Genomic DNA, 19,001 nt, shown 5'->3' with positions numbered 1-19,001 from the left:
CAGCTTAGACATATAAGCTTTGTGACCTCATAACAATTGGCTAAACTTGTGGTTTTATCATTTGTTACATTATCTTATAGTAATTAAAATCTATTTGCATATAAAATTAATAATTTTTTTAAAAGACTGGATTTCCTTCCTTTTATTTTTTTTTTTAAGATTTTATTTATTTATTCGTGAGACAGAGAGAGAGAGAGAGGCAGAGACACAGGCAGAGGGCGAAGCAGACTCCTCTCGATCCCAGGACCCCAGGATCACTACCTGAGGCAAAGATAGATGCTCAACCAGTAAGCCACCCAGGCGTCCCTATTTCCTTCCTTTTAAATCAGATTGATTGCCCTCCACTCTATCTCTGTCAGACTTCTCTTATGGTTACCAGAAAGATAGTATCAGGGGTAACCTTCATTGTTTAATATGTTTTAATGGCACTTTTGGCATCTAAAAGGATTCTGGTACCAATTGCAATGTGGTTGGGGGCAAGTTCACCCCCGACACCACCAACTAGTTCTCTGTGATACCAGCTTGGCATCCTGAAGTTTATTTATTTATTTATTTATTTATTATTTATTTATTTATTTATTTATTTATTTATTTTTTATGATAGTCACATTGAGAGAGAGAGAGAGAGAGAGGCGGAGACATAGGCAGAGGGAGAAGCAGGCTCCATGCACCGGGAGCCCGATGTGGGATTGGATCCCGGGTCTCCAGGATCGCGCCCTGGGCCAAAGGCAGGCGCTAAACCGCTGCGCCACCCAGGGATCCCGGCATCCTGAAGTTTAATTCAGTTCTTGACCCTCTGCACCTGGAGTACCACATCCCACAGGTGATGCTCAGTCCCACAAGACTGTCCCCACCACACTTCATAAGTCCCCACTTGACTTCAGTGTCAAGTCCAGATTTGTCACCTTGCTTCTAACCAATGGACTTATAAATCAGAGGTTCCCAGGACCTCCTTGTTGATTTTGATTTGCTAGAGCAGCTCACAGAACTCAGAGAAACATTCACTTGCATTTACCAATTCTATTAAAGAATAAGATAAAGGACACAGATGAACATCCAGATGGAAAAGATGCAGAAGGCGAGGAATATGGGAAAGGGCACAGAGCTTCCCTGCACTCTCCGTGCATGTCACTCTGTCCCAGCTTTCCCACGTGTTCACCAGCCCACAAGCTCTCTGACCCATCCTTCTGGGTTTTTATGGAGGCCTTATTATATAGGCCTCGTTGGTTAAATTGTTGGCCGTGGGCGGTTGTTCAGTCTTCAGCCCCTCTTGCCTTCCTAGAGGTCAGAGGCAGAGACTGAAAATTTTAGCCCTCTGGTTACATGTTTGGTTCCTCCTGAAACCAGTGCCCACCCCTAATTGGTATTCAAAAGTCATCTCATTCGCATAACGAAAGATACCTTTGTCACTCTCATCTCTTAGGAAATCAAGGTTTTAGGAGTCCTGTGCCAGAAAAAGGAATAAGACCAAATAGATTATATATATTATTATAAATCACGAGATCACTGTACCACATATCTCTGTTTTAAAGGAGTGACCATGGTTTTCCGTGTGGAAAGTCAAGTTCACCTACTGAAAGTTACCAAACTATTCCACTCAATTAGAATTGAGAGCACAACTGCTATGTAGTAACTTTCATTACAGATTGTTTTACTTTATTTTTTTTTTTTTATTGTTTTACTTTATTTAGGAGTTTGTCTACAATCCCTGTTAGCAAGGGGGGAAAAACACCTTTCTTTCTCATTTTTATAAATAACTTTTTGGCAAAAGCTTTATTATTTTTTCCTCTGGCCTCTTACATTTCCATCTGTTCTATAATATGAGAGTGGTAGATTTCTTGAGCTGTTTGCTATTAAGAATATTTGAGTGTTAGTTGCAGTGAAATATGTTCCTTTTGTTTTATACAGAAAAGTTCTCTGCTTGACCTGCCTTTTAATTAAGGTAGCATTCATTCATTCACTATTTAATAAATGCATTTTGAGAACATACTTTCCAGTTGTGCTGTATATAAACAAGACAAAATGAATATAATACAAACCATATTTTCAAGGAGCTAAAAATTTATTGCTTGGGAAAAATAGAAGAGGAAAGGATTCCATGGGAAGTCAGTGAAAATGTCATAGAGTATATGAACTTTGAAATAGATCTGGAAGGATGAATGAAAGGATAATCAAAAGGAAACTGGAAATAATTATGAAAGCATTAGAACTTGCTAAACATCTAGAAAGATGAGGCAAAGAATGAATTTTGATTCCTTACCTTGAGAGTTAATTACGCACATTGTCTCATTCTCCAAGGAGCAGAGGTATCACTGACTGACAATTAGAGTTTGGTCAGAGAAGAATCTCTGTAAGTGACACGGGATCTTAGAGGAATAGAGTCCTTACCATGGCAGCTGGTTAAACAATCTTTGGAAGTTGTGTGTAATTGTGCCCCTGCTTCTGGTGTGGGCCTGGTCGTTAGCCAGGGCTAGTAAGCAGCACACCAAGTGGGAGACAACAAAGACACTGCAATGCAAAAGGACAGAGGAACCGTGTCCTTCTATCACCAGAACCTGCCTGGGTCTCTTCCCGCCTCTCAGCCTCTGTCTGATCTTGGTGCTGCGGGTGATCTGCAGAATGACTGGAGCGTTTCCTTACAGAACTGCATAGGAACGTGGTCTAGAATTCATAGAAGCTGAAGGAGATGCTTGGATTGCTGTAGGACCTAGCCCCCACCTCACCTACAAGTAGAGCCCATGGATCTGTGATGATGTGTGTACACTAGGCTATACTTGTGCACTTCAAGGAATTTTGACAGTTGCAAAGGTATGTGTAACTCACAACCCTAGCAAAAATATAGAGCATTTGTATCCCCAGAATGATTCCTGGTGCTTCTTTACAGTCCATGCGCTGCTCTCACCAAAGGCAACCACTGTTCTAACTTCTCTTAAGATAGCTCAGCTTTGCCTGTTTTCAAACTGCGTGAAAATGTAATCAAACAATAGGTACTCTTTTTTTTTTTTCTGGAATTTTTTTCTCAGCATAGTGTTTTTGAAATGTATTTATATTGTGTGTATCAAAAGTTTGTTCCATTTTATTGGATAAGGTGCAAAAGAAACATCTTAATTTTTGAACTAAATCCCACTATCTGGATTAAGAACATTTAGTCAGAAGTGTTTGAGCAAGGCTTGAGGCCATTGTCTAATCTTTGTAAGAGCTACCTCTTCAGGGTTATCTTTTTATCAGTGCTTTACTTTGGGGCATAGAATTTGACTTTTTCAAACCTAACAATGCCCAAATTACTGAATTCTTTGTCAATTTAGATTATGCTCTCCGGGCAGAGAGCCTTCCTTAGCAGAGCTGTATTCCTTTCGTCTCTCCTTCCAAATCATAGGATCTTTTCTGAGCCTTCTCCTTAACATGCACTACCATTTTGAGATTTCCTTCTACTTACCCTAGAGTTACATAAGCTTTGTTTAGCATGTCCGTCTCCCAGGATATGATAAACAGTATTAAATGTTATCCCATGGCATACTTAGGGTTACTGGCTGTATTAACCTAGGTTCTCCAGAGAAACATTGGGTATATGTGTATGTACAGGAAGAGGGATTGGCTCGTACAATTGTAGAGGCTGGCAGGTTCGAACTGCGTAGGATGAGTCAGCAGACTGGAGATGCACAGAAGGGTTGACATGGTTCAAGTCTGAATGATACCAGCTGGTATCCCTCCGTTCAAGGGAGGCCAGTCTTCTGTTCTGTTCTGGCCTTCAACTGTGACTGACCCGGTGAGACCTGACCACATTATGGAGTATATTCTGCTTTACTTAAACTTCACTTATTTATGTGTTAATTTGATTCACAAATAATGCCACAGAAACATCTAGAATAGTGTTTAATCAGATATCTAGTTTCTAGGCACAGTGGCCCAGTCAGGTTGATACATGGAATTAGTCACTGGCTTTCTAGCTAGTAGTTACTTGTTTGACTGTTCTCCTCTATTGCTTGTTTACTAAGCCAGTTCTACATTTTAGATTCTGCTAAAGCAAGTCCACATTTAGTGCCAAAATCAGTATAAATGAAAATAATTGTTCCTCTAATAGAGAAAGAAATAGACAAAAAGAGATACTCAAAATAATAGGAACTTAAGTAAAAGCCTGAATAGGTTTCTCAGGGTTGGTCTGGCAGTCATTTGTCAGACCCCACAGTCATTAGGGCTCTAGGCCTCACCTTTCTTGCACCTCATGGTCCAGGGTGGCTATTCTAGCTCTTGCTGTTTAATCTGTACTCGTAGGGAGGAACAGAAGAACATACCTCACATTACTCCTACTCACGTCTTGGAGGTCAGATTTAGTCCTATGACTACCTTTAGTGAAAAGCAGTTTAGGAAATTAGCTACATCCAATTAAAAATCATGTTACCACAGAAGGAAGTGAGAACTGGTATCGAGGAACAATTAGAAGTGTTTGTCACAAGTTGGAAAACCTGTGATGAAATAACATTGGAGGACACAAGGAAGATTTATAAGAAAATCCCTTAGCAAGAAAACTAATTTGAAAAATTTTACGGTAAAGAATTAGATGACGAAGGCCCTAATGAAGCAAATGATAGGGAAATAGAACATGTGGTAAGATTTGCAAGGTAATTTTCATGGAGAATCAATAGAACTTGATGATTGATTGGCTCTAGAGTGGGGAGGATAAGAAAGTATCAAGGATAACACCCTGGTTAACAGCTTGAGCTGTAGAGCTCTGTTGTCTGGATTTGAATCTTGGTTTGGATGTTTACTGAGTGGTGTTTACTGAGTAGCAGTTGCTGAACTTTCTTGCCTTGGTTTTCTCATCTGCAAAATGGGAATAATAATCATATCTCAAAATTTAATTGAAAGATTGAATGACATAACATGTAAAACACCCAACTTTAGGGAAAAAAACAAAAAACAAGGAGAGGCGGCTGGCTGGCTGGCTCAGTTGGTAGAGCTTACAATTCCTGATCTGGTTTGAGCTCCACGTTGAGTGGGGAGATTAATTAAAAATCTTTAAGAATCTTAAAAAAATAAAGTAAACCAAGGATAAAATTCTTAGGATGACTGATATTTAATGGATAGGAAGAAAAGGAGAGGTGGATAAGGAGGCTCAATGGGAAGTTCAGAGGAGGAGGCATGAACAGAGGAAGAGTAGTGTCCAGGAAGCCACGGCGGGACAGTGCTTCTCAAGGCTGAGGATGAATGACAGAATCAAATAGTGGAGTTAGATGAAGGCTGAAAATGAACCTTGCAGGCTGGTTTTGTACTCATGTTATCAACGAGCTTCTGAGGAAAGCATATTTTCATTTCAAGTTAAGGAAACAAAATTTGGGATCCCACCCAGGGATCCCTACTCACAAGTTCTAACAAGTGAGTATAGTTTGTTAAGATTCTTTAAAACTGGGGCCGCCTGGGTGCCTCAGCGGTTTAGCGCCGCCTTCAGCCCCTTAGGGCACGATCCTGAAGACCTGGGATCCAGTCCCACATCGTGCTCTGCTTCTCCCTCTGCCTGTGTCTCTGCCTCTGTGTGTGTGTGTGTGTGTGTGTCATGAATAAGTAAATAAAATCTTTTTTTATAAAAGAAAGATTCTTTAAAACTATGATTTAGATGTTGATCTGTGATGCAGAGCTCGGATTGTGTCCCAGCACGGGGTGTCTGCTTGCATCCCGTCGTCGTACATCCTGTGGTCAGACCCACTGAGTCCTGGTTTCTTTAGGGGAAGGGTGTGCAGGGCGTACAGCCACCCCTTGCCCGCAGGGAGTATTTGGGACAGCCGGGATGATAAAATGTCCCGGGTGGCGTCCTCCGTCTTCCTGTCCCAGATTCCGTACTTACCTGAGCAGAGGTCCATGTGCCTCAGGGTGGGTGGCAGTGCTGCAGCTTCAGTCCTCTTCCTGGCGGGGAGGAGGGTGGCAGGCTCTGGGCTGCGCTCCTGGGCCGTGGGCCTCTGAGTAGGTCGCGGAGTCTTTGTGACCCTCTGTCTGAGAAATCGGGTCGGGCTCTCACCCTGTGTACCTCATCAGGTTTTATTCAGCCTCCACGTGTGAGGTGCTCTTTAAGCACCAGCTAAACATAAGGTAGCATTACTAATGAGACTGATGGCTTGTCCTTCCCTTGGCTAATAGAGGAATCCGCGTCTCACTTGATTCCTGGACCAAATCCATATTCCCGTTGACGTAGGAGTATTATTCAAAAGAAAAAGTAAGAATTTCTTCCTGGAGGAACATGGGCTGTGTGTGCAGTGTCCTCTGGAAGCATTTAACCTTTTCAGTTTAGAATTTAGTTTGTCATTTGAGTAGTAAGTTTCATACAACTTTCACATTAATTATATAAATGTTTTCCTTTCCTATGTAAGTTTAAAGTAACCTTATAAAATAGTCTTATACAGAATCTCTGAAATACTAATTGAATATTAAATGGTTATAAGAGGGACCAGTTGCAGGATTGATGCTCCTATGCCCATTTTAAATTTTTAAAATTACTACAGTCTTACCTGGTTTAAGAAAAAAATAATAATACTGGAGTTTCTAAGACAAAGGGAACAAGACTGAGGATAATGTGGCAATAAAGGGATCCTTAAGTATATCTCACTTGATTGCTTCCCCATATTTACATGTGAAAAAAAAGGAGCTATAGCCTTAATACTTTAATGCTGATAGAAGGGACTTGAGGAAAGATGAAAAATAAATACATTAATCGCGGTAATGCTTCGCCGTAATCCTAAGTTTTCAAAATATACAGACATCAGTGATCGCTTTGCTTCTACACCAGAAAATTGTTGAAGGAGGGACAGTGACTGTCACTTCAGACATGTTGCAAGGGAAACACAGGAAGATGTTATCTCCTGGTATCCCGTCATGAGGAATTAAAGGGGGAAAGGATCACTTTTCTGTTTCGGTCAAAAGATGGCAGTATTGTTCTGCTGATGGTTTTCTTCTGCAGTTTGGTTCAGTCTTTTTTAAATGCAGAAAACAGTTAAATTTAGTGATCTAATTAACACTGACCCTCTCAACAGAATGCCAGATTTCTAATCAAAGACCAGAAGAATGGCCAGAAAAATGGAACTTAATATTTTAAAAATATATTAGGTTGTTTTAGTAGCTATTTAAATGACATTTTCTGAGATTTGGAGATTTACCTTAGGAATGACAGAGCACCCTGCATCATGTTTTCAGTTTCGGTAAAGTTTGAAATACCTTCACTTTGGAACTGTCCAAGATGTTTTAGTTTTTTTTTTTTTTTCTTTTTTTAGTGTCTTTAGGTCATTGAACTTATGTTTTCATTAAGGTAATAATACTATTTTTCTTCAAGTTATGAAGGTCAGGTAATCTTTTTTTTTTTCCTCCTCGGCCATCATACTTTACTTCTTGAAGACTATGTGGACCAGTCTGGAAACCACCTTGGTCCACCTTGTGGACCACCTTGTTGGTCTCCCTTCTTGTGCTGGGAACGCACCATCTTCTCATCTTATTTCTAAGCCAGTACCTTAAATGGTTCTTGGGGCTTAATTCTCTATTTTTCTTTAAGCAGATCTTTCAAGGATGGAGAAATTCAGTGAAAAGCACTGAACAAAATGACTAACTGAAAAAAGAGCTTTATTGTTGATTGTACAACGTGTTCTTTAAAAAATATAAAATAAATACAATTAAAAATGCCAACATACAGATCAAAACACTTTTGGGGGGAAGAGGAACCCTTGGTATCTTGAGAGGACGCACAACAGTTCAGTGTTTTTGCTTACTCTATATTAGAGTAGGAAAACACTGACAGATTCCTGCAAATAGACTCCAGATTTACCTATCTGGCGCTTTTTAAAGTTAAGATTTAAAGGTTTACTTTCAAAAGTAATTAAATTAAGCTTTCATCAGTCAGCTCTGTGGCTGGTTTATCATGTAGAAATGAGACAGAAGATATTTTATGTAGCTTTGCATCGTAACTCATTTGAATCTAAATTACAAGTCAAAAATCTTATCCAAAATCTTTGAGGCCAGATAGGTGTCCAAATTCTGAGTTTTTTGGATTTTAAAAAGGTCATGTAGTAGATATTTGGTATAATACGTCACCCATTTCCCCCAGTAAGGTTTGAGGCAGCCACCCTGTCATCAAACATTAATATGCTTTCAGCAGAGCCTCTGAATAGTACATCACATGGCCTAAGTCTTAACCATAAATAGCCTCACATCAATTTAGGTCAGATTTTGAGGCCAAATGGGTCTGCCATAAACTTGAGGAGAAAAAGAACAAAACTGTAGCTTGCAGAGCTTTTGGATTTCGGAGAGGCCCGAACGAGATAGTAGACCCGAACCATCATTCAGGTGTGCTCTGTGACCTGCCCAACATCAACCGGGGCTTTCTGTTAGAAGATGGGACAATTCAGTTTCACCTTTTATTCTATTTCATGGTGTCTTTTTTTAGAGTAGGCTTTATTTTGTTTTTAGCTGCCTCGTTAACCAGGTGGTTCAAGCCCAGAGTGCGTTTCAGCCTGTTCCACGGCCCCGTGCAAGGCGGCCAGCGACCCGGGGAGACCCGGGAGACCGGGGAGATGTCGGAGGCGCCACCCGCCGCCCGGGCGCTGCCCCGCCGCGGGGTGAGGCCCCGTCTCCTTCCTGAAGCCTGAAGCCCCACCGCCGGCCACCGGCCACCGGCCACCGGCAGGGCGGAGGCGGAGGGGCTGGGAAGCGGTGGGGTCAGCCCGGCCGCCCTCCCGCAGAGCCCTGCCCACCTGCTGCCGCCGCCGTCCGCCGGCCCCGACGGTCACAAAGCTCTGCCGCCGTCTCGCGGGCGTCTGTTTTGTTTTGTTTTATTTTTTCTTAGGATTTTATTTATCCCTGAGGGACCCAGAGTGGCGGGGACCCAGCGGGGCGCGGGAGAAGCGGGCTCCTGCGGGGCCCCGGGTAGCTACGCTGCGGCCTCCGCCTCCCCCGCTGTGGCCAGAGTCGCGCCGCGGCCCCGCCCGGGAGCCCGGGAGCCCCTGGAGGGCACGGCCCGCCGCAGCCGGGACACCGCGGGGACGCGCGCCGGGGCTGCTGCTTACGCCTTTAGTTTTCTTTCCTACTATTTAAAAAGACAAAAAAGGAACTTTGCGCAGTGCAGAAATTCACACGAGCGTGGAGAGGAGAGGACCCGTCTGGCCCTCCGCCCGACCCCGGACGCCGGACCCCGGACCCCGGACCCAGCGCGACTTGTTTTGCTTCCCTAGGCCTGACGCAGGTTTCATATGGTCATGACCACACGTCGACACTTCACTTGTACGCTTCAAGCCTTCCTGACTTCCAGGGTGGTGTCCCCCCCGCCCCCCCGCCGGAATTTCTTCTATTCTGACTGTAATCATTTCTTCCTGAAGCATCACACCCTTCTCACACCCTCCTAACTGTTCTAAAAGTGCACATACAGTCTTTTTATGATTTGGAGGAAGTCATGATTATTGGTTCTCATTGGTTGTTTCAAAGTATGCATGATGCCTTACCCTAGACGCTACTGTCGTCGGCAAAGTGGTGCATGTTGACGTACTTGTATTTTAGAAATGTGTTAATTTTCACTTAGTCTTTTGGAAAACACATACTAAATTATATTTTAATTTATTGGAACACCAATACCAGAAGTATTGATTTTTTAATCATTGAGTTAATCTGGTTATAGAATAGTTAAATTACTCTAGCCTGAACTAAAATTAAGTACCCATTGCCATTTATGTGTCAAAGGTGAAGAAACCATGATCTGTATTGATAGAACTAATTATAAAGATACCTTAATACTTTCTAGTAATTCTTGGCTGTTTGAACCCTGGGAGTGTTTTGGTTTTTTTTTTTTTTCCTTCTTTTCCCTACATTGCCTGTTTTCCTTGAGCTTTGAATACAAAATCATGGTATTTTTGAAATCTATAACTACTCCAAGCACGAGGACAAAAAATGGTGTTTAAACAACAATCAGCAGCAGCTCAACAGCAATAACCATTTGACAGGAATTCCTAACATTTTGCCCTGGGATGTTGAGATTAATGTAATTTGTAAAAAAGCTTTGGTGTGGCTAAGCAGAGTCGTCTTGTTTAGAAACTAATGTGACCAGTTAAGTTATACGAACCTAATTTTGGAAACATAAATCATGAATGTTGGAATGAAAACAAACCAGGAGAATTAGCCAACATTGTAGAAATTAATTTAAATTTCCATCAAGCCAGGAACATATTGTTTGTAAATGATGAGGCTTCTGTGTACTTCTGTGTAACTGTAATAGGAGGGAATCATGCTTATTTGGTTAGGCATTGGCTTTGCTAATTGTGGAAGTAGGAGCAAAATAAGTCCTCTTAGCAGGAGTTTAAAAAAACCTGGATTTGAACTGTATAGATGCCCCTACACGGTAATCTCAGCTCTTTTTTTTTTTTTTTAAAGATTTATTTATTTATATATGATAGACATAGAGAGAGAGAGAGGCAAAGACACAGGAGGAGGGAGAAGCAGGCTCCACGCCAGGAGCCGGACGCGGGACCTGATCCCGGGACTCCAGGATCGCGCCCTGGGCCAAAGGTGGGCGCCAAACCGCTGAGCCACCCAGGGATCCCCTAATCTCAGCTTTTTAAGGAAAATCTTACACCTATTGCTATAGTCAGAAAATGATCCAAACCGAGTGTAGCTGTAACTTACACAATTTTAGCAAAATCTTTTGATGCCTTAGTATGTTAGCTATAAAAAAAAATTAAAAAGCTATCACGAGGTATGTATTAATTTCCTGTTGTTGCCACAACAGATTACAACAGTTGGTGCCCTAAAGTAGTGCATGTTTATTATGTCGCACTTCTGAGGTTCTGAGTTCAAGATCAAGGTCCTGGAAGGTTCTGAGTTCGAGATCAAGGTCCTGGAAGAGCTGCCACTCACTCTGGTCCAGGTGGGTGCCGTGGACCGGATGTTTGTGTCCTCCCAAAATGTGTATATTAAAATCCTAATTGCAAAAGTGGTGGTTTTAGGTGGGGGCCTTTGGGGGTGGTGAGATTATGAGGACGGAGCCCTCGCGAAGGGACCCAGTGAGCTCCCTGACCCCTCACTGACTGGGGAGCACACACCAACTCTGCTGGTTCCTTGATGTTGGACTTAAGCCTTCAGAGCTGTGAGGAGTAAAAGTGTCTGTGATTTAAGCCCCATGCTTTGTGGAGGGACCCAGAGAGAGGCTTGTTTCCTTATGTCCTCCGGCTTCCACAAGTGGCTCCTTCCTCGGCTGCGGCCTGTGACCAGCAATCCTGTCACTCTTGCTTTAGCTTGTGTCACCGCCTGTTTCTCGGATTCTCGTGTCTCCCTGTTGAGCTTGTAAGGCCCCGGGGGATTACACCGGGCGTACCAGAGGGCCCAGCATAGTGCTCCTGTGTCCCGTGCCTTGCTCACATCCCCCAGTACCCTTTGCCGTAGTGTGACGTGTGGCCAGCTTTGGGGTCCCTTACACTCCCCCCGCAGGCTGTCCACAAATGTGAACCCATGAAGGTTCACGTCTCACTCCCACCACTGCCTTCCTGCGATACTGACCACTTTCAGTATCCCATTTCTCCCCTTTCTTGATTGACCTCCTCATTTTGCTAGAGGTAACACTTCTGAGTCCTCGGATATGGGAGAGTTTCTGTATTTCTCCTATATATTTATTTGACAATTTGACAGTAAATAGCACCCACCTTAAATTGCTTTTTTCCCAACATTTTGAGTGAGCTATGCCATTGATTCCCGTCTGTTTCTCAGACCCATTCTCCTTTCTGAAGGCTTTAGCGTCTTTTGTTCTTGAAGGTACAAAGTTTGATAGTAATGCATCTAAGTATGCAGTCGTTTTCATTCATTTCATTCATAAGACTGAAGTTTTCAGTGTAAATATAAGACCTCGTACACCCCCCCCCCCTTAACTCTGATGTCATTCTGCTGCCCCCGTGCTCACCTTGCTGCAGCCACACTGGATCCTCTCTTCTTGAACATGCCTCGGGGCCTTTGCACTGGCTGTTCCTTTTGTGTGGAATGCTCTTCCCTCAGATATCTGCAGGGCTACTTCCTTATTAGCTCCTCAGGTTTGTTCAGATGTCTTGTCCTGAATTGTCATGTTGGTCTAACTACCCTGTGTAAAATTGTGATCCACCCCCTGCCCCACCATCTGAGCTCTTCTAATCCTGTTCTCTCTCTCTCTCTTTTTAAGATTTTAATCATTTATTCATGAGAGACACAGAGAGAGGCAGAGACACAGGCAGAGAGAGAAGCAGGCTCCCTGCGGGGATCCCAATGTGGGACTTGATCTGGGACTGGGCTCATGTCCTGAGCCGAAGGCAGATGCTCAAACACAGAGCCCCCCAGGCGTCCCTAGTCCTGTTATCTTGATTTATTTTCTTCGCTAAACTATTAGTAAATAAATATTTAAACTATAATATTGTAAAATTATATTTGGTCTTTGCCCCGGATCCAGGCCAGAGCTCCTAAAACCCTTGTAATTTCCTAAGTGATAAGAGGGATTAGAACACCTTTTGTTATAAAATTTGGTTTTTGTTAATATGAAAGGAGCAACTTTTGTTATTGATAACAGGCTTTTTTCGACCACACTTTATTTTATGTTAATGAAGTGGCTTTGGAAAGCCTCTAAGGATGTCAGGGGAACCAACCATGTGCAAGTCTGTACCCCTTTTCCCATACTTTGCTTTATGCATTCCCTCTGTCTGTTCCTTAATTGTATCTTTTTATAATAAATCACTAATCTAGTAAGTAAACCCTTTTCCTGAGTTCTGAGAGCCATTCTAGCAAATTGTTGAACCCAAGGATGGGGCTTGTGGGTACCCTTAACTTATGGCAGATCGGTCAGAAGTACTGGAGGCCTCGATCCCCCGTTGGCATCTGAAGGGCAGCTTTGTAGGGCTTAGCCCTTCACCTTTGGGATCTGACACTAACTTCAGGGGAATAGGTGAGAACGGAGTTAAATCGTTACACAGGCGGCCAGTGTTTTCAGAGAATTGGAGGATTGCCTGGTGAGGAAAAATACACCAGCACACGTACATACATATAGTGTGTGTGTGTGTGTGTGTGTGTGTGGTCACATATGCCAAGTTGTCCTTTGTGTGCATGCCCCTGTGTCCGTTTCCAGGGCTCCCGCAGACTCCTGTAGACGGCAAAGCCTAGGCCGGGGGAGTTTCCTTTCTCAGGTCTGCAGGATCACAGTCAGAGGCGGAGGCCCCGGGGAGCAGGACTGGTGGCTGACCTGCGTCCTGTCCCTGAGTCTTCACATGCTCCCCTGGTGCCTCTCCTGGGAGAGCACCAGTTGTGTTGGGGTAGCGCCCACCTCATTTTGGCTTAATAACCTTACGGATCCTATTTCCCAATACAGTTGGATTCTGAAATACTGGGGGCTAAGTCTTCAGCAAATGAATTTGGGGGTGGGGAGGAGACACAATTTAGCTCATGACAGAATTACTGTCAGTATTACTATTTTTGGGGACGCCTGGGTGGCTCAGCGGTTGAGTACCTGCCCCTGGCTCAGCGTGATCCCCCGTTTCAGGATTGAGTCCCACGTCGGGCTCCCTGCCTGGAGCCTGCTTCTCCCTCTGCGTACGTCTGTGCCTTTCTCTCTGTGTGTCTTTCATGAATAAATAAATAAATAAAATCTTTGAAAAAAAAAAGGCAAGCTGCCTTTATAAAAAGAAAAATATTGTGTTTTATGCTCTGTCTCCCCAGCTAGAATGTTAGCTTCCTGAAGGCGAGCAGTGTTGTCGTATTTTAGTATCTACATGATACCAAGTGTTCTAGACCCTGAGGAGTTCTTTCATCTTGAACACTCCTTTGATCTCTGGAAAATTCTCTTATTTCATGGATTTCGTGTCCTCCACTTCCAGTTCTCTGTCTCACCTTTCCAGTACTCCCACTAATTAAAATCTGGACCTACTTGATTGATCCTACTTGTCTCATCTTCAATCTGTTCTACTATTTTGGAATATTTCTTCAACCTTAGCTTCTAAACACTTCTACGAAACACTCCCTATTTTGATAGACGTATGTCCAGCCCTAGAGCCCTCTGCTTGGTCCTGCCCCATGGCCTTCTGTCATTGTTCTAGGGGTGCTACACATTTGTCAGTCTTTCTTATTATGCCTCTTGTCTTCTGAATTTTCGGTTTCTTCCTAGGCCATTCTTAAAATTTTGCTCTTGCTCTTCACATGGCTTAAGCATTACTCACCCAGAATTACCTGGCAATCATCTTTTTCAAATGGGACAATAAAAGACTAGGTTTATTTTAGGGGTGGGATCCTTTCTCCTACTGATGTCACTTAATGATGAGATGGCAGTTACTTCGATGCCCCCTTCAAGGAAGAGCGTGGAGGTCTTTGGTTTCAGGGGCAAACACCAATGCTGGCCGCTTTAAGTCTCTCAAATACTTTATTCGACTTACAGGGATAAAAACCTCCCAACTTTTTACCTGACTGCTGTAAATGGGAGTGTGGGGTCCATGGTTTCTCATACGTGCTCTGAATAGTACCCTTGTTGTCAGTCTTTGTTCTTATCACAAGACATCTGACCTTTCCAGGCCCCGGACTCTGTGGGCCCCCGGGTCCATTATGCCCCCTGTGGCTGTTGTCCGGACCTGCTCTACTCTCTTCGCCTGCTGTTGCTGCTTCACCTGCACATCATGTTTCACAAACATATCTTAATCTCTTGTCAGTACACATATATATATATATATATTTTTTTTTTTTTTTTTTTTTTTTTTACCTTATGTTCAGGGTGTCTAAGGAAGTTTGAGGAAAGAAAACTTAGTCATCAGTTTGCTTGTCTTGAATTAAGAGTCTTCGGTCTTGTAAATAATTGAACACAGGGAACTGAATCTGAACTTACTTTGATGGTGTGGATCTTCACTGTAAACTTCCGTTATTGTCACGTTCTCCAGGTTGTCAAAATACAGATGTGAGACATGGGGCTGTTCGTACACTTAAATCCAGTAGTGATTGCTTGGAGTTGATCACCCGGCAGCAGGACTACAACTTCTCTAGTTTTCTCTTGGTAGATTACCTTCCTGCCATCCATCTACTCTTATTGTCAAGGCTTTCTACCTTGAACTTTTCTTTACCTTAAAACATCCTGGTTCCCTGTTCATGCCCCCATGTGTTTCAGATGAAGGGCTGGAGCCCCATCTCCTCTGAAGCCAACTCCTACATTTGCTGTGTGAAGCCCTAGGACTGTTTTCCTGGATCTGCATTTACAAATATATTCAAGTTTTCCTCTAAAAAAACCCCAAAGAAACCAAACCAAGAAACAAAAAAACCTTTTTTTCCAGTCTTTTCCCAAAGCTACACTTTAATCAGGTGAAACCGTTTTTATTTCCTTTCTAAGTTTTATCTTCCTTTAAATACAGGTATTGGCTTAGTGTCTGTCTTTAGTACTTACTTTCTTGCTCATTTCCTGGGAAATCCTACTTACTCTGATGACTTCAGCCCTCACCAAATCCTAACTCCGTTCCTGAAGAAGTTCTGATGTTTTCTCTCTCACCTACTCATTAGTACCACTCAGTATATTCAAAGACAAACCCATTAATCATGGTCTTCCTCTATCCTCTTACCCTTAAAAAACAAAACAAAGAACCAGCAAACACATTCTCTGTTTTTCCCATGTTGATTGACCTGATTATCATTTTTGAGTCACCCAAGGATCCATTAGAAAGAAATAGTTGTAAAGCTAGAAACCACCCAGAGTTCTTACAGTCCAAGTCACGGTATGGTTAGTGTCAAGTATAAACTTCCTTGCTCTCTAACCTCATAGTGTCCTTTTCCTGCATCTAACCAGACTTCTCCATTTTCCTGATCACACACAGGTCTGCAATCAAGGCCTTACGCCCTGGAGGGTTACTTGTGTACTCTACATGCACACTTTCCAAGGCAGAAAATCAAGATGTCATCAGTGAAATTTTAAACTCCTACAGTAACATCATACCTGTGGACATTAAGGAAATGGCAAGGACTTGCTCCCGAGACTTCACGTTTGCTCCCACTGGCCAGGAATGTGGACTCCTGGTGATTCCAGATAAGGGGAAAGCCTGGGGCCCGATGTATATAGCCAAATTGAAGAAATCATAGACTGTAAAATTGGTCATAAATATTTCGTAAGCCATGTCAGTGCATTATTATATTTATTTCTCTAGGCTGTGTGTTAACGTTTAAATAATTATGAAGTCATTTTCCCTGGGACTGTTTGGAATCTTATTTATTTAATACTTGGCATCTCATAACCTAGGCTTAAGAATTTTCCAGGTGTATTTTTTTCCTAAGAATGTATCTGTGGCACTGGTTTCAGGTGTTGCAGATGGTGTTTGTTCTGTATAATAAATCTGCTGTCTTTTGGTTGGCATTTTGCAGTTAAATTAATCAGATTATATGGTTTTATGCATAATGTTTAAGAATACATTCAACTTATGATGTTGGTGCTTTGAACCTTTAAAAATGCACATTTGGCTGTTCCTTTTATAATTTATCTCATCAAATATACAGATTTCTTTCAGACCTCACCCCCGCCCCCGCAACCTTTTTCCTTAAGAACCGATCAGTATTCTTAGACTAACTTCTTAAGCGGCACTATTTCTAGTTCTAGAAAATAGGTGTCCTACTTGCCATGTTGTTTTCCACTAAGGATTATCTTCTGTTTACTGCAAAGGTCAGTGACTCTATTGACACCAGCTTTATTTCTCCTTTTTTTGTATTCACAAATACAAATTGAAAGGGTAAATTATGTTGAAAGGCTGTTAGAACAGCAGATTCACATGCACAAGTTTGACTTTCGACATTCAACTTGTAGAATAATGGAGTCTTTCCAGCAGGCTATAAAGCAAGTACTTGTAACAAAACCAGAATGATTAATAACTGCAATAACTGAACTATATTTGGAGAGTTTTGTTACATAATTGCAGTCATAATGAGCACTACAGAATCTGATTATCTTACAGTCGCAATCTGGAGGGGCTTTTTATTTCACTCTGTTATGAAATGTTATATGAGAGTATGATGTCACGTATTAATGCACAAGGGGGAGATGCCTAATGACAGGGATTACACTGTTACCAAAACCCAATACCATTTGCTAAGTGCCTCTCCCTGTTTACCTATGTCTTGGGAATATTGTGTACATTTCTGTATATGTACTTAGGGTTTTAGCTTCAGGTTTGGATCATGTGTTTTCTCTGGAAATTGCTTCACTTAGAGCCAAATATACTTTTCCAACTATTAAGAAAAATTATGCAGTATACTTCAAAAGGTAATTATCTATTTGAAAATTAACTTAAAAAAGAATGAACTGACCGTAGAAATAGAAAATTCTGCTGAAGCTGAATCCTTTTGAATTTGTTTACTGTATTTTGCGTATTTAAACCAGAGACTATTTTTTCCTGAACTCTTTTTTTTTTTTTTTAATTTGCAAGCATACATAAGCAGTTTCTTATAGCTGGGGAAGAAAAGGCTAGATCTCTTGGACTCAGTGAAATAATCTGGATGCATACAAAAAATATAAAAGACAATGGAAATTATATTTATTTACTTACTAAGTTTGTACTTGTTAGTTTTTTTTCAGTTTAAAACTTTGTCTTCAGATACTGTAGGTTTAAAAGTGTATTTATTCTGTGTAGGTTAATCACAAAGTAAATTTTCCCAGTGCACTTTGCTGAATGTCATTATTTTTCCCCCATGCTGCCATGAAGCCTAATCTGAATACTCAGTATTGGATTTGACGTTCCTATGATTACTGAAAAATGCAAATATAGATGCATATATAACTTACTTTATTATTAATATTAATTATAATGAAACAGTTGGCATTTATGGAGCCTTAAATATTTGATTAAGTTCTTTATATATATATGTTATCTTTTTTGATCTTTAAAACAGCTTAAGGAGTATTATACCTGCCTTTTGTGAATGAGAATAGCCTAGCTCGGTGCAGTTTGTAGCTTTGCCAGGCGACACTGGTAAGTAAAGAGTAGAGCCAAGACTAAAACTAGCTGCAGTGGCCAGGCCCCACTCCCCATACTATGCTGCCTCAGAAGAAGCAGATTATAGGAACCCCCAAGGTTACCAACTGGCCCTCCCTTATCCTAGGTTATCTTTGCACTTGTAGGCAGTTCTTTAGTCACAGAGGATCAAAGGGTTAAACCAATCCTTGAGGAGTAAAAAAAACTGCAGTATTTCAGAATGTGTTCTAGACTACTTCTTGGGGTTGCAGTACCCAGAAATCTCCCATGGAGGTGCTCTGTGCCTTCCCTTTCTTCGCAGGTGCTGAACTGAAGAATTGAAATTTGGAGCAGCCTTGCAATGTCATTTGAAAAGCAAGGGGTAATTGATATTACTTTCTGTGGCATTGAGTTACTTTCAAAATAGCTTTGTAAGAATTTAGGTTGCTTACCAACACATTAACTTCTCTCTGCCTTCAGCACACTGAATAGCCACGAGTTTCAGAAATACACTATGAATAAATATAATGCATTTAAATGGTTTATACTGAATTTTTAAAGCATTTGATATTATCTGTGGTTTGAAATCAAGGCAGCCTACCGTCCTTTATCCTATTATATGTATCCATATAGCCTCATATTCAAGATTGCATGTTACTCCCTTAGCAATATTGTGAAAAATATCCTTGTATACAATGTGAGTAGGCGTAACATAATAGGTAACCAGAACACTTCCTACATGACTAAATAAAGTAATCCCCAATCTAATAGACCATCATCCAAGAAGGCTTTATACCTGGAAGATAAGCATCAGATGATCTGCATAGGCTAATGCAACTCCTGTGGAATACAAAGAGAATCGGAACCGATAGCAACAGTTTTATTAGATGCAGAGAAGTCCTTTGATGCAATTGAATGGGACGACTTGTATTATGTGTTAGGTAAATTTGACTTTGGGGACAAATATAGCAGCACAACCCATTTGTGTGGTTCAAATCAATGGTTTACAATCTCCCTTTCCTTGCCTTATTGCTGCATTGGGGGGTGAGTAAAGATGGTACCCATTACTGA

At 41.7% G+C, this 19,001-nt stretch overlaps 1 protein-coding gene across 2 annotated transcripts in view; it reads left to right on the top strand.

The window, feature by feature from the left end:
* NSUN3 (NOP2/Sun RNA methyltransferase 3) overlaps positions 1-18,468 on the top strand; it is a 54,259-nt gene extending 35,791 nt beyond the window's left edge. For both annotated transcript variants that reach the window (XM_077884295.1, XM_077884297.1), the window contains one exon: positions 15,810-18,468. In XM_077884295.1, coding sequence (XP_077740421.1) covers positions 15,810-16,071 — 262 coding nt within the window. In that variant the 3' untranslated portion in view covers positions 16,072-18,468. The remainder of the gene's footprint in view (positions 1-15,809) is intronic.
* The last annotated feature ends 533 nt before the right edge of the window (positions 18,469-19,001 follow it).

This window comes from Canis aureus, chromosome 35 (assembly GCF_053574225.1).
Source record: "Canis aureus isolate CA01 chromosome 35, VMU_Caureus_v.1.0, whole genome shotgun sequence".
In the NCBI taxonomy this organism is placed as follows: domain Eukaryota; kingdom Metazoa; phylum Chordata; class Mammalia; order Carnivora; family Canidae; genus Canis; species Canis aureus.
This window is presented reverse-complemented; position numbering and strand designations above follow the sequence as displayed.